At 44.2% G+C, this 14,429-nt stretch overlaps 1 protein-coding gene across 5 annotated transcripts in view; it reads right to left on the bottom strand.

Annotated features, from left to right (window-relative positions):
• Tmco3 (transmembrane and coiled-coil domains 3) overlaps positions 1-14,429 on the bottom strand; it is a 38,581-nt gene that overhangs the window by 4,962 nt on the left and 19,190 nt on the right. For 4 of the 5 annotated variants that reach the window (XM_013022882.1, XM_013022877.1, XM_013022878.1 and 1 more), the window contains exons 7-10: positions 13,027-13,213; positions 7,717-7,837; positions 6,475-6,670; positions 2,693-2,843 (exon numbers count right to left, since the gene is read on the bottom strand). In XM_013022882.1, the coding sequence (XP_012878336.1) occupies positions 2,693-2,843; positions 6,475-6,670; positions 7,717-7,837; positions 13,027-13,213 (655 nt within the window). The remainder of the gene's footprint in view (positions 1-2,692; positions 2,844-6,474; positions 6,671-7,716; positions 7,838-13,026; positions 13,214-14,429) is intronic. The other variant, XM_013022881.1, reaches the window with a different exon arrangement.

Consider the following 14,429-nt stretch of genomic DNA (forward strand, 5'->3'; position numbering starts at 1 on the left):
AAAACCGGAAGTGGCGCTGTAGCTCAAGTGGTAGAGCGCTTGCCTTGAGCTGAAGAGCTGAGGGACAGCGCCCAGGCCCAGAGTTCAAACCCCACGACCGACCAAAAAAAAAAAAAAAAACCTTCCGCATGAGGGCCTAAAAATGGTTCCATGCGTCTCATGCTGTTCAAGTCAATTACTTCTCAGAAACACCCAAGCCCACCCATATGTGAGCAGTTTTTGGTGCTGGACTGTCCTCTAACTCCCCAATCCCAACGTAGTTTTCAGCAGGTATAGGGATTGCTGTAGGATGGGCCAGTGAATGACCTGTTAAAATAGGATACTCTGCAAGAAGCCAGTGGCTAGGCCTGTAATCCAAGCTACTCAGAAGACTGAGATCTGAGAATAATGGTTCAAAGCCAGCTGGGGCAAGAAAATCCATGAAACTGTTCACTGCCAGAGTTCAAGCCCAGACTGGCAAAAACAAAGACAAGAACAAAAAAATGCAAAGAACAAAACACCAAACAAAAAAACAACCAAAGAACTGTGCCCATCACTTCCTCCTCACCTTATACACAATTGTGTCTTGAGCCAAATGTACATCATTTCATGCCACTTCAAGCTCAAGACAAAAAGACTGTCCTGGTATATATGGGAGAATGGCCATGCAGTTTCTCAGAGGAATTAACTTTAGTTCCTTTAAACTACTTAATATAAAGAACCAAAGCACGCCAGGTGCCGGTGGCTCATGCCTGTAATTCTAGCTACTCAGTAGGCTGAGATCTGACAATCACAGTTCAAAGCCAGCCTGTGCAGTAAAATCCATGAGACTCTTATCTCCAATTAACCACCAGGAAACCAGAAGTACTGCTGTGACTCAAGGGGTAGAGCACTCACCTTGAGCTGAAGAGCTGAGGGATAGTGCCCAGGCCCAGATTCAAACCCCAAGAATAACCAAAAAAAAAAAAGAGACACAAAGAGAGAACCAAATCAAGCTGAGCACTGGTCGCTCATGCCTGTAATCCTAGCTACTCGGAGAATAAGATCTGAGGATTGTATTTTGAAGCCAGCCCAGGCAGAAAAGTCTCTGTGAGACTCTTTTTTTTTGGCCAGTCCTGGGGCTTGAACTCAGGGCCTGAGCACTGTCCCTGAGCTTCTTTTACTCAAGGGTAGCACTCTACCACTTGAGCCACAGAGCCACTTCTGGCTTTTCTGTGTATGTGGCACTGAGGAATCAAACCCAGGGCTTCATGCATGCTAGGCAAGCACTCTACCACTAAGCAACATTCCCAGCCCCCTCTGTGAGACTCTTATCTCTAGTTGATGGCTCAAAAACTGAAAGTGTAGCTGTGGCTCAAAACGGTAGAGTGCTAGCCTTGAGCAAAAGAGCTCAGAATGTAGGCCCTGAGTTCAAGCCCCAGACCACCACTACCACCACCAACAATTAAAAAAAAAAAAACACCAAAAAAACCCACAAAGCAAGTGTTAGGTAAACTAAATTGGCAGCAAAGGAAAGAGAGCAGCACGTGGTATTCAGGCAATGGAAAAGGTTTATTTGCAGACTGCCTCTGGTCAAGTTGGAAGCTTACGCAGCAGGAATAAAAGGGTCGAATGACAGCTGGGCCATGACTTATCAAGGCTGGGGGCGGAAGAAGGTGTGGCCACATGGGATGTGGATATGACCTCATGGAGGGGGGGGTGTGAGTGTGTCGGTTACCTAAGTGACACAGGTACTGGGCAGAGAGTTAACCAAGAGGAGGGTAGGGTCTGCCTTCCTAGAGTGGACCTTACAAAAGGTATATACAATTATTATGCTAACAGAGAGCAAGCACCTTAATTTGAAGATAATGAAGCAAATACTCCTGTTTAAAGCTCATGTTGAGGTATTCAGGGACACCCAGTTGGCCAGAGGGTGACTTGTTGGGCAGGGAGCTGGAAGAATGTGGTAGACATGGATGAGCCTAACCTAATCAAATCATTTTCATAAGACCCTGCCAAAAGAGGGAGGAAGAAGTCAAGGAGTTACAGCTGGCAGGCTTGCCCAGGCCACTGGCTGATAGTTACGGGGCAAAGCTACAGTACAGAGAGAAGTTCAAAGGGATCTCGGAGGATAAAGCCAGCCAGCCAAGTATCAGAGGCTCTGTCCACAGGCTACCCAGTGCTTGACTGACTCCCTGTGCAAGATCAACCCAGATTACTGAACTGGCTGGTAAAACATTTTGTTTCACCTCTAAGAAGATGCTGGGCCTCCCAATCATGTGACTTTCCCGCAGGAACAACGTGCAATGTAGGACCCTTCACATTCTTACGCAAATCTCAGAACCAGCTTTCAGTGTCCTTGTCTTCCCAAGAGTGCATGAATATTTCAGACAACAAGGTTCCACAAGAGAGGTCACCTTCATGCGAGGGTGTCAGAAACCCACCTAGCTCCCCAAGCTCAGGTCACTGTGCCACACTAGCCACTGGAGGCTTCAGACTGTGACACGACTGAGGACCCACTGAGCCTGTAATGTGTGGGATGGCACTGGCACGCAAGGATGCAGCTGGGCCCCCTGAAGGTCACTCAGTCATCTTTAATCTTACATATATGCACACTTCTGCACAGAGGGAGCATGAGTAGCCATTAGCCAATTCATGCCACCTTCTGTCCACTTTTCCTCCATTATAAATAACATTTCTCCAAGTGTAGAAAAAAGCTAAGTGAGAGCCATACCTATGGACGTGAAGAAGATGATGGCCAGGAAGTCTCGGATGGGTTCGATGTAAGCTATGACCTCCTCAGTGACCATGTGGCCTTGAGAGGAGACAAGTGCTCCAGCCAGGAAGCAGCCCAGCTCCATGGAGACATCCAACAGCTCCGTGACCTGGGGACAAGAAAGAATTTCACATAGGAACACAGAGCCACTGGGAAATGCATCCCCCCTCTCAGGAAGCTTCACACCCAGACACCCCTGAGCCCCGTGCAAACACCACAGTGCATGAAGAGAATGCAGCAGAGATGCCTTGGCTCACTGGAGAGGCCCAGGAGTGGCCCACTGACAAGCTGGGACAACATGCGGAGGGCAGCACTGGCTGAATTAACCACCCTGGGAAAGGAAACAGCCTTTCATGTAGACTGCGGCAATAGCTTTGAATAAATGTATTTTCCAAAATTCATTGTAAATCTTTGTGCTACATTTCTTTTATTTTTTTTGGGGGGGGGGTCCGGTTGTGGGGCCTGAACTCTGGGTCTGGGCGCTGTCCCTCAGCTCTTCAGCTCAAGGCTAGCGCTCTACCACTTGAGCCATAGCGCCACTTCTGGCTTTTTTCATTTTGCTTATGTGGTGCTGAGAAATCGAACCCAGGGTCTCATGCATGCAAGGCAAGCACTCTACCACTGAGATCCCTTCCCAGCCCCTGTGCTACATTTCTTTACCTGAATCAGTGAACAGACTGTAGTAGGAAAAGAATGTATCCCTAACACTAACCTCAAACTACACAGAGAATGCAGACACCACTACTAAGCAACTGTGTTGATAGGCACCAGAGTAAAGCACTGACATCTTGCAAAGGCAGACCAGACAGAACAGGTCACATCAGTGTACTGGGTCGTTAACTCCACCCAACATTAAGCTCAAGATTGACTTTTTGGCAAAATATCATTGACAAAATAAAGAAAGCATGCTTAAAATTATGAAAAATAGCAACAATAGACAAGTATAAAATGAACTTCTGAATAAATACCATTTACAAGAACATTAAAAAAAAATGAACATCCAGGTACAGTTGCCATGGAAGTGTGTGATCTCCACACATAATGTGAAAGCATGGCATCAAGACACCAGAAAGAGGAAGAACTCTGTACTAGGAAGGCCTCACCTGTCCCTCACCTGGTCACAGACCCAACAGAATGCACTGAGATTCAACGTGAAAACTGCTCAGCTGAATTCTGAAAACTTAAGTGAAGCACGGAAAGATCACAAATATCACCACAACAACCCTGACAAAGAACCACACTGGTTCCAGAACACTACCAGATGTCAGAAGCAATCAGAAACACACATCACACGTGCAAAGCACCCCCATGAGAAGACACACATGTACACACAAGCACATGATGGATACACATGTTAGCATCCACCTACATGCGACAAGCACAGTACACATACCTCACATATGCATGTACATAAGCACATAAAAGAACACATACATGCACATAAGGCACACGTGCACACAGCAGACACACATGCCAGACCACACATGTATGCAAGAGCAATGCATATGCCTGTGCATACAAATGCATGCACATCACACATATACATATATAAAGTACCCCTCACACGCACACATGCCATATATACACATAAGGAAACACACAAAAAACCACTCATACGTTTCTGAGTATACATGCACTGTTACCATACACACATGCACAAACACACTCAAATATATGCACAAACACAGACACACATGCACATCACACACATATAGATACTTCTTGAACTTTGGTAAGGTAACACCAATGAGAAATAGGTGCGGCCTCCTTCTACATTAGGCATTCCTGTCCACCGTGATACTGAACATCTTTAGTTGGCCGTAGATCTAAGAGTAGCATTGGAACTTGTAGACAGTAACATGGAGCATTTTCATGACCCAGGGTTAAACTAAGACCTTTTACACAGAATATGAAATGTGCTATCACAAAGGAGGCATGTAATCACTGGATTATATACTCTGATATCAAGAACTTGGGTTATTATTTTTTTTAAAAAAAAACACCATTAAGAGAATGAACCATTAAGAGAATGAAAGGCCAGGCTCCAGCCAGGAAGACAGGAAATAGACTCACCAATGCTGGCTAAAATGCTGACAGACACTACAACATGTGCAAACCTGAAGACACCAAAGCTGCATGAAAGAAGCCAGAAACTACAGCCAGGTGGTACATGATCTCCTTCCCAGGAGATACCTCGGAGAAGGCAATAGAGACAGAGCCCAGGAGAGGTAAATCTACAAGGACAGAGCCCAGGAGAGGTAAATCCATAGAGAGAGAGAGCCCAGGAGAGGTAAATCCATAAAGAGAGAAGGCCCAGGAGAATTAAGCCCACAGGAACAGAGCCCAGGAGAAGTAAATGCATAGAGAGGAGAAGGAAGCTCAAAGGGACAGAACCCAGGAGAGATAAGCCCATAGGGACAGAAAGAAGACCAGGGTCCCCAGGGATAAAGGTAACCCCAGGTTCTTTTAGTGGAAACAGATGTTCTATAATTGGACAGTGCTGATAACACCAAATTACGCCTTAAACTCTCTAAAATGGTGGATTTTACTTTAAATACATTACAAATGACTGAGAACATTCCCAATCTTGCAGTGAAATAGTGTGAAGACTTCAATACACACTGTAGAGCAATCTCCAGATGGCTCCTAGAGCTTGATAGGGCGTACCACCACAAAGCCCCACCAAGTCAGCATTGTCTTCCAACTAAGGGCTGAGGTTACAGACACACAACAACAAGGGACAGTAAGAACGCATGTCTGGGGATGACACACATTGGCAGTAATATTAAAGGTGAGCATGCATGTGCTCATCCACAACAATCCTAACTGGGAACAAATGCTTCTCTCTACCATGCAATTCCACATCTGGTTTGTACCCTGTTCCACATTTTTTAATCAGCAATTAAAGATGAATTTTAGCTGGGCACTGGTGGCTCACACCTGTAATCCTAGCTACTTAGGAGGCTGAGATCTGAGGACTACCATTCAAAGCCAGCCTGGGCAGGAAAGTCCATGAGACTCTTGTCTGCAATAAACCAGTAGAAAACTGGAAGTGGCACTGTGGCTCAAGTGGTAGAGCGCTGGCCTTGAGATGAAGAGCACAGGGACAGCGCCCAAGTCCAGAATTCAAGCCCTACGACCGACCAAAAAAAAATCTTTTGGGGCTGGGAAGGTGGCTCAGTGGTAGAGTGCTTGCCTTGCATGCATGAGGCCCTGGGTTCAATTCCTCAGCACCACATAAGCAGATAAAAGCTGGAAGGGGTGCTATGGTTCAAGTGGTAGAGCACTAGCCTTGAGCTGGAGTTGAGGGACAGTGCCCAAGCCAGAGTTCAGGCCCCTTGACCGACCAAAAAAAAAAAAAAAAACAACTTTCCTATTATGGCAATAGAAGTTATACTGTTTCCTAGATAATCGTTTCCAAATCTAACTAAAAATTGCTCTTAGATTTTATCTACTCTTTCAGAATCAAAGCCATATAATCATTCAGGATAGAGTAACATGGTATGATACTGATGTTTATATGGCTTTTTTAGGACCACAAGTTTTTAAGACACAGCTTAATCATATTTCACAAAGTATTTAGGAGAATAAATGATATACTATTGTACAATACAATATATAAAATAAAAATACCAATGTTTCAAAATCTTTACCATTGCTAAAATGAAAAGATAAAAAGCTGATCACAAGCTCCTTATAGAAGGCTGTAAACACAATCATGTAAATTATTTGAGAATTACCATCAACATTAAGAAGATGAAGGCTGATATTCCTAGGATAAGGATTTCTTTGTTTCCTTTGCTTTCCAAATGCAGCTTTCGATAATAAGGTCCTATGAGGTATGTCTTTATAACAAGACATAAGAGAAAAACAGCAGCTAGTGAAAATACAATCTGACCCATCAGAAGCACTATCCGCAGTACTTCCATGAGAACTCTAGGGAAGAAAAGAAAGATATATTACTTCACTTTTCAAACAAGCTTCTCTAAAACCTAATAAAAACCTGTCAATCTTTTTTCTTTAACATATAACAAAATATACTACTCAAATCATACACATTTTTATTTTTAAAAACTAAACTTTAAAACCTAGAAATCACATTAATGTCAAAAAAACACGCTATGTGAATCTAGATCCATCTACCCTCGTGCCTGCCACGGAGTAGGTGCTATTTCTCCACACCAGACAGGTGGCACTGCAGAGCAGTGAGGCTGGAGCCCACTATGTGAGAGAGCCAATGTGTGCCCATCAGCCAGCAGGGGCCCAGCAGTAGTGGTAGAATGTTGCACACTGGGAACCATGTGTGCCCTTGGATTCTGGGTACTGCTGTAGGTAAAGTACTAGATGGAGGTTTTTTTTTTTTTTGGTGGTACTGGGGATTGAACTCTGGGCCTTGTGCTTGCTAGGCAGGTGCTGCCACACTAGTGCTATACCTCTAACCCCTTTTTTTGTGTTGGTTATTTTCAAGGTAGGGTCTTGCTTTACTTTATGCCCGGGCTGGCCTGGGCTGCAGTCCTTCTCCTATTGTGGGGATAACAGATGTGCATCACTATGCCCAGCCACTGGTTGAGATGGGAGTCTCACAAACTCCTTTTTGCCCAGGTTGGCCTTGAAACATGGTATCTCTCTCCCTCCCTCCCTCCCTCTGTCCCCCCCCTCCCTCCCCTTCCCTCCCACTCTCCCTCCCTGTCTTGGGACTTGAATTCAGGGCACTGTCCCTGAGCTTCTCTTGCTCAAGGCTAGCACTCTACCACTTGAGCCACAGTACCACTTCCAGCTTTTTCTGTGCATCTGGTACTGAGGAATCGAACCCAGGGCTTCATGCATGCAAGGCAAGCACTCTACCACTAAGCCACCTTCCCAGTCCCTAATCTCTTGATCTCTGCCTCCCAAGTAGCAAGATTGTAGGCTTGAGCCACTGTATTACCTTCATAAACAAATGACTTCATGCTAGAAGAGCAGACAGTGAAGAAGACACTTACCCAGAAGAGGCGCTTGCTCCGGCCTGTATGAGTGTGGGCATGACTGCGATGAACAACCCCAGTTGCACATCCTGCATCACTAGCATGCCAAGAAGCACTGTGCTGTAGTCAATGTCACCTGCTGGAGAAATGGAAACACTTCAGCGGGACCAGAGACACAACATGGCACAAAGATATTTCCAGAATAATTCAAATAACCATGACAATTTAAATCAGAACAGGTTTTTATATCTTTTTTGGAACTGGCACAATGGGACACACCTATGGCCCTAGCTACTCAAGAGGCTGAGGTGAAAGGATCGTTTGAGCAAGGAGTTTAGGGCCAACTGGGGCAGAATAATGAGACCATTTGAAAACAAAAAAGGTTTTAATTTTCAAAAAAAAAAAAAACATTTCAGCTGCTGGGCACTGATGGCCCATGCCCATTAGAATCCTCGCTTCTCAAGAGGCTGAAATCTGAGGATGGCAGTGTGAGGCCAGCCTAGGAAGTTAAGTATGAGATTCTTATCTCTAATTAACCAACTAAATGCTGGAAGGGGAGCTATGACACAAGAGGGAGAGCACTAATCTTGAGCAAAAAATGCCTAGAGACTGTGCCAAGGCCCTGAATTCAAGCCCAGGACTAGCACAAAAAAAAAAAGCAAAAACTTCAACTTCTGCTCTCAGAGATTTTAAATTTTTTTCAGACAGGATCTCACAATGTTGCCCAGGCAACTCCAAAATCCTGGACTTTAACTGATCACCCTCCTCAGCCTACTGAGCAGCTGGGACAGACACCAGGTGTGTGCCACCATGTCCTGAAAACAAAGCCACCCAAATAACTTATTTCCATGATTCACCTGCAGTTTATACAGTTACAGAAAGATGCCATTACAGAAGCTGGACAAGCAAGAAGGTGACAGGCTCAGATAATGATGCCTGTGGTAAAGTGGCCTCTACCCTGTCACGTGTCACAGGTCCTGCACTCCACATAAGCAGGCCACCTCTCCTCTTCCCTGGTGATGTCTTTTAACAAGAAAGCACTTTTGCTAATCAAGACAACAGGAAATATAGAGTGCATTTCCATTTTTGGATGGTTATCTTTTGCTCTCAAAAGAAATAAACACATGGGATGGAGAAAAAAAATGCACAAAATTTAACATGATGTGCAATGGTAGATACCTGCTTTTGTTTTGTTTTTTGTCAGTTGTGGGCTTGAGCTCTGGGCCTGAGTGCTGTCCCTCAGTTCTTCAGCTCAAGCCAAGTGCTCTACTTAAGCCACAGTGCCACTTCCATTTCAGGTGGTTAATTAGAGGTAAGAGTCTCACAGATGGGGGCTAAAGCATGGCTTAAGTGATAAGAGTGCCTGCCTAGCAACCACAAGGACCTGAGTTCAATCCTCAGGCTCGCTATAAATACTTAAAAAAAAAAAAAAGAGTCTCACAGACTTTCCTGCCAAGGCTGGATTTGAACCGAGGTCCTCAGATCTCAGCCTCCTGGGTAGTTAGGATTACAGATGTGACCCACCAGTGCGCACCTACTAGCTTTTAAGTAGAGATGTTGTGTCCCCCTTTGAGCCGATCCTGCTACACCTGAACATTTTTAGTTTAAAGTCTGCATGTTTTCAAACTTAACACATGTGGTACCATCCCGAACATCATGTTCTGTATCTCAAAATTTCCCTTCAACACCCTGAGACTCATCCTCCCTTCTGTAGTAATCCAATAAATATGTGATAATTATTCAGTGCATTCCTGAATAGTCAGGTCACAAACTCTTGTTCTCTAAAAGTAACACTACCTTTAATATCACGCACATTTGCAATATTCTGATACATTTCCTAAAGCATGTAACTAAAAAGTAATTTTCTATTGTGAGATCATTCTCCAAAGTGGCTGGACCCCATTATAGATCCACTGGGAAGACACAGCAGCAACAGCAATAGGGCATCTGCTGTTTTAAAATGCTTGCCTCTACCAGGCACAGCGCATGCCTACAATCCTAGCACTAAGGAGGCTGCAGCAGGAGGACTGCAAGTTTGAAGTCAGCTTGGGCTAAATAAACACTGTCTCAAAAAAATACAAACAAAACAAAATCCCACACCCAACAGTGTGGTGGCATTCACCTGTATTTCCAGAATGATCCTGAGGCGGGACATTTTTTCTGTTAATAATTTGCACAAGTGCCTTCTGTAATATTAAGCTTTGCTGATTTTTCCACTTTTTATATTAACTTATTGGTTTTTTAGGAATGAGTACAGAGGAATTACAATTACATGAGGTAGGTAATGAGTACATTTCCTTCCTTACTGTGTCTTCTGTTCCCTCGCTCACTCCCAGTCCCTCCCTCCTGTCTCTACTCACAAGTTGTACCATTCACTTTCATCAGTGTCCAGTGAGCTGCACTCTTGAACACTTTCACCCTTTTCCCCTCCAGTTCTGCCTTCCCCCCACACCCTCCCAAAGATGTACACTTGAATACACCATACCTAAGGTAAAGAAGATAGTCAGCAGAAACTAAAAACTAAAAAAGAGAATAGAAAAAAATGGTCTCTTGTTTCTATATCTTGGAAGTTTGTTTCAGTATTTATTTTATATAAAGGTGAAGAGGCACTTAGGCATTGTGCCTTTGTGTTCCTCTCGTAAGAGTATCCTCTTTTAGTCTCACCGTGTGTATCTAGAATCTTGTATAATTTATCATATCCCAGTGTATTTTAGATCTAATTTCTACACACCAGCAAGAACATGGGCCATTTGTCTCTCTGAGTGTGGCTTACCTCACTTAACATGATTTATTCTAGTTCCATCCATTTCCCAGCAAATGACATTGTTATTCTAATGATTGTGTAAAATTCCACTGTGTATAGGTACCACTGGATTATTTGTCTGTGGACTTAACAGACTTTGATAAATTTTGAATTATTAACCCTTTGTTCATTATAAAGTGCAAATGTCACCCTCTAGCCAATGGTGTATTAAAAATACCTTTTAAGTTACATTGCAATCTCTGCTACCCAGAACACAGAGACAGAGGATCATGGTTAGAAGCCATCCCAGTAAGCTAGTAAGATCCTGACTCGGGCTGAGAAGGTGGCTCAGTGGTAGAGCGCTTGCCTTGCATGCATGAGGCCCTGGGTTCGATTCCTCAGCACCACATAAGCAGGAAAAAAAAAGCCGGAAGTGGTGCTATGGCTTAAGTGGTAGAGTGTTTATTGGGTATAGTTCTGAAATGTACTTTGAATCTAAGGACTCAATTTTTCCAGTTCAAAAAAATTACCATCCTTCTAGGAAATGGAAACATGCTTTTGCTAGGGGAGGCAGAAGAGGCACAGAAATGGAGGGAGGAAGGGTAAGATTCAGTCACTGTGCTCTATATACACTATGTAAAAATGAATTAGTAACTTGTAGGTGGGGATGAGAAGGGGAAAAGTGACATTGTCCAAGAGGCATTTTATTTACTACCTGACCTATGGAACTGTAACCCCTTTGTACACCTCCTTAATAATAACAATATAAAACAAAGCCTACCAGTCTTTCTCCTCAGACACACAGACATGGAACATGCTATCTAGTCTGCATGTATCTTGAATGTTCTTTCCCGTTCTTATGCAACTCCTCCATCTGTTTGCAGTGTCTCAAGCAATCTCATTCTGAAGTCTTCACTGGTTGCTTTTATGAGTAAGGGAACACACAGCTAACTGTGAAGCTGTCTGTGTGTGTGTGTGTGTGTGCGCGCGCGCACGCACACTGATCCTAGGGCTTGAACTCAGGGCCTGGACAGTCCCTGAGCAGATTCTGTTTAAGGTTTGTGCTCTACCACTTGAGCCAGAGCACCATTTCCAGCTTTTTTAAAAAAGTAGTTTATTGGGGATAAAGAGTCTCACAGATTTTTCTGCTGGGGCTTGGCTTTGAACCACAATCCTCAGATTTCAGCCTCTTGAGTAGCTAGGATTACAGGTGCCCAGCGTAGCTTTTTTTTTTTTAAATTTTTTATTGTCAAGGGGATGTATAGAGGGGTTACAGAAGTGTAGCTATTTTTTTGGGGGGGGTCCAGTCATGGGGCCTGAACTCTGGGCTTAAGCACTGTCCCTAAGCTCTTCAGCTCAAGGCTAGTGCTCTACCACTTGAGCCACAGCGCCACTTCCGGCTTTTTTCTTTTTGCTTATGTGGTGCTGAGGAATCGAACCCAGGGCCTCGAGCGTGCAAGGCAAGCGCTCTACCACTGAGCCACCTTCCCAGCCCAAGTGTAGCTATTTTTAACTACAGATTTTTCTCATAGTTGTAGGTTTTTCTGGATAAGGCCATTCCATAGGAGTTGCTGTACTTCATGCCTGGCTCCCTTCATTCCTGCCTGTAACCCTCAGCTCTTATCTTTATCTAGGTCCCCTGAGGTCCACATTAAATGCTAGCTCACAGGGCTACTTAGACCACTTCAGATGTGGCCATCAGGGCAGCAGATAGAAGAGTGGCATTTGCGTCCCATAAGTCCTGAAGAGGGTGGCAAGTTTTTCAACTCCTTTCACTGGGGAGCCCCACAACAGGCCGTACTGCCTTGAGTGCACAGTGCACCCTCGTGGGACTCTGTCCTAGATCTCAGAAGGTCCAGAATCAACACCACTCTCAGCCCTTGTGACAGGCAAAGCAGCACTAATGTCACTGGAGATGTTGGCTACAACTCTTTGGTTCTCTTTCCATATTTTTTCTTTTATTACTATGTGTTCGGGGTTTCTATTCCTGTGTGTTACTATGATAATTTGGTCTTGTATTTGACTGACTTTTACAAAGTAAGAACAAAATAGTAACACATTTGCAAAGAAATAAAACATGCGATGAGACCAAAGACATAGAGCAGAGCAGCTCAGCAATGGGCCTCCTCCATGATACATGGTCCCACCACACATGGCAGGGACTCAGGAATGCCAATGCCTCACGCATACACGGATGAGCCAAGCCCAACACAAGAGCTGAAGTTCCCTTGTTGCCAAAGCAGAAAAGTGCAAATATGTGTCATTCTTCTTCTACCCGCACAAAAGCAGCAGAGAGCACATGGTGTATGGAAGACTGCTTTCTTCTGATCCCAGTCCAGTTTCTCTCAGGCACTCAGACTGCCCTAATTTGAAAGGCATTTAATAAGCACTTCTCGGAATCAAACAAACAAGGGCTGGTTTAAGGAAGCTGAGTTCACAGGCAGATCAGTCTGCCATGGAGCATGAACCTGAGAGCCCATAGAGGCCCACAGAGACCTAAGCAGGAGGTAGAGGCTTTGCAATTTCTTGGGACAAGCCCGAATGAGTGTTAGCTGCACACGTACTTAGAATACCCTGCCACCTACCTTCTTTTTCACCTCTGGCACTGCCCACAAGGAACCTGGACACCAGGGGTGTGCTCGATAAGGACAGACAAGTAGAAATGAAGACACTCTGAGTAGGTCTGATCTGCAGAAGGTGTCCCCACAGCAAGCCGAAAGCAATCATTAGTAGTGTCATGTGACAGGGTCCTTGTAAGGATATCTTCCACACCTTGAAGAGAACACATGTAGTCAGGCAAGCTTGTAGTAGCAGCAACTTACATTTAGACCAGGGCCACAGAGCCACATCTACTAAAACCAGAGCTTCATGAAAGCAATTCAGTTTTCTACTTGCTGCCAGTTCTGACACAGTAAATACTCTCCCCAGGACCCCCCTTCTCTCCTAAAGGAATGGCTACAAGTCCCTACCAGATACTAAAACCCTCTAATGCTCAAGCCCTACTTTAAAATGTGTAATATTGGCATAGGACCTATGCATACTCTCTGCACACACTCTTGTAAATCTTATGTCATCTCTAGATGATTTGTAATATTCTACGCAAGTAGTTTTATATTATTCCAGGAATAATGACAAGAAAAATGTATGTACATTTTTAGTAAAGACATTATATATAAAACCACGTGCCAATGACTCATCTATAAGCCTAGCTACTCAGGAGACTGAGATCTGAGGATCAGTGTTAGAAGCCAGCCCAAGAAACCCTTATCTCCAATAACTAGCAAAAAGCCAGACATGGCTTAAGTGGCAGAGTGCCAAAACAAACTGAGCAAGAGCAAAAGGTCCTGAGTTCAAGCCACAGTACAGTACATATACACATTCTCTCTCTCTCTCTCTCTCTCTCTCTCTCTCTCACACACACACACACACACACACACACACACACACACACACACACATATCTTGGTACTAGCATCTGAATTTAGCCCCTTATACTTCCTAAAAGCAGGCACTTTAACCACACCCCATTTATTTTTGCTTTTAGTTATTTTCCTGATTAGGCCTCATAGTTCTGACGAAGGCCAGCCTGGGACTGAAATCCCCTATTTATGCTCTCCACATAGCTTAGATAATAGGCATTGCCACCATACCCAGCTTAGATATTTTTTTCCAAAAATTTTTTTATATATAATTGGCATATGGATGACCTATGACTCCTGTGTGTGTGTGTGTGTGTGTGTGTGTGTGTGTAAAACCTAATCCTCAGAATAAATCTCAAGAGGTAGGGATCACCTCTTCCTATTTAGGTGCTCAATATGTACTCAGCACTGTGCTTAACATGAAGGTGACCATGGAAGGGGCTTGAAGCCAAGGCCTCACACTCTCACCTGGTTTTTCTCTCAGGGTTGGCACTCTACCACTCAACAGTGGATCCTCACCTCCACTTATAGCTTTTTTTTTTCCTGGTCGTGGGGCCTGAACTCTGGGC

This window comes from Dipodomys ordii, unplaced genomic scaffold, assembly GCF_000151885.1.
Source record: "Dipodomys ordii isolate 6190 unplaced genomic scaffold, Dord_2.0 Scaffold64, whole genome shotgun sequence".
In the NCBI taxonomy this organism is placed as follows: Eukaryota; Metazoa; Chordata; class Mammalia; order Rodentia; family Heteromyidae; genus Dipodomys; species Dipodomys ordii.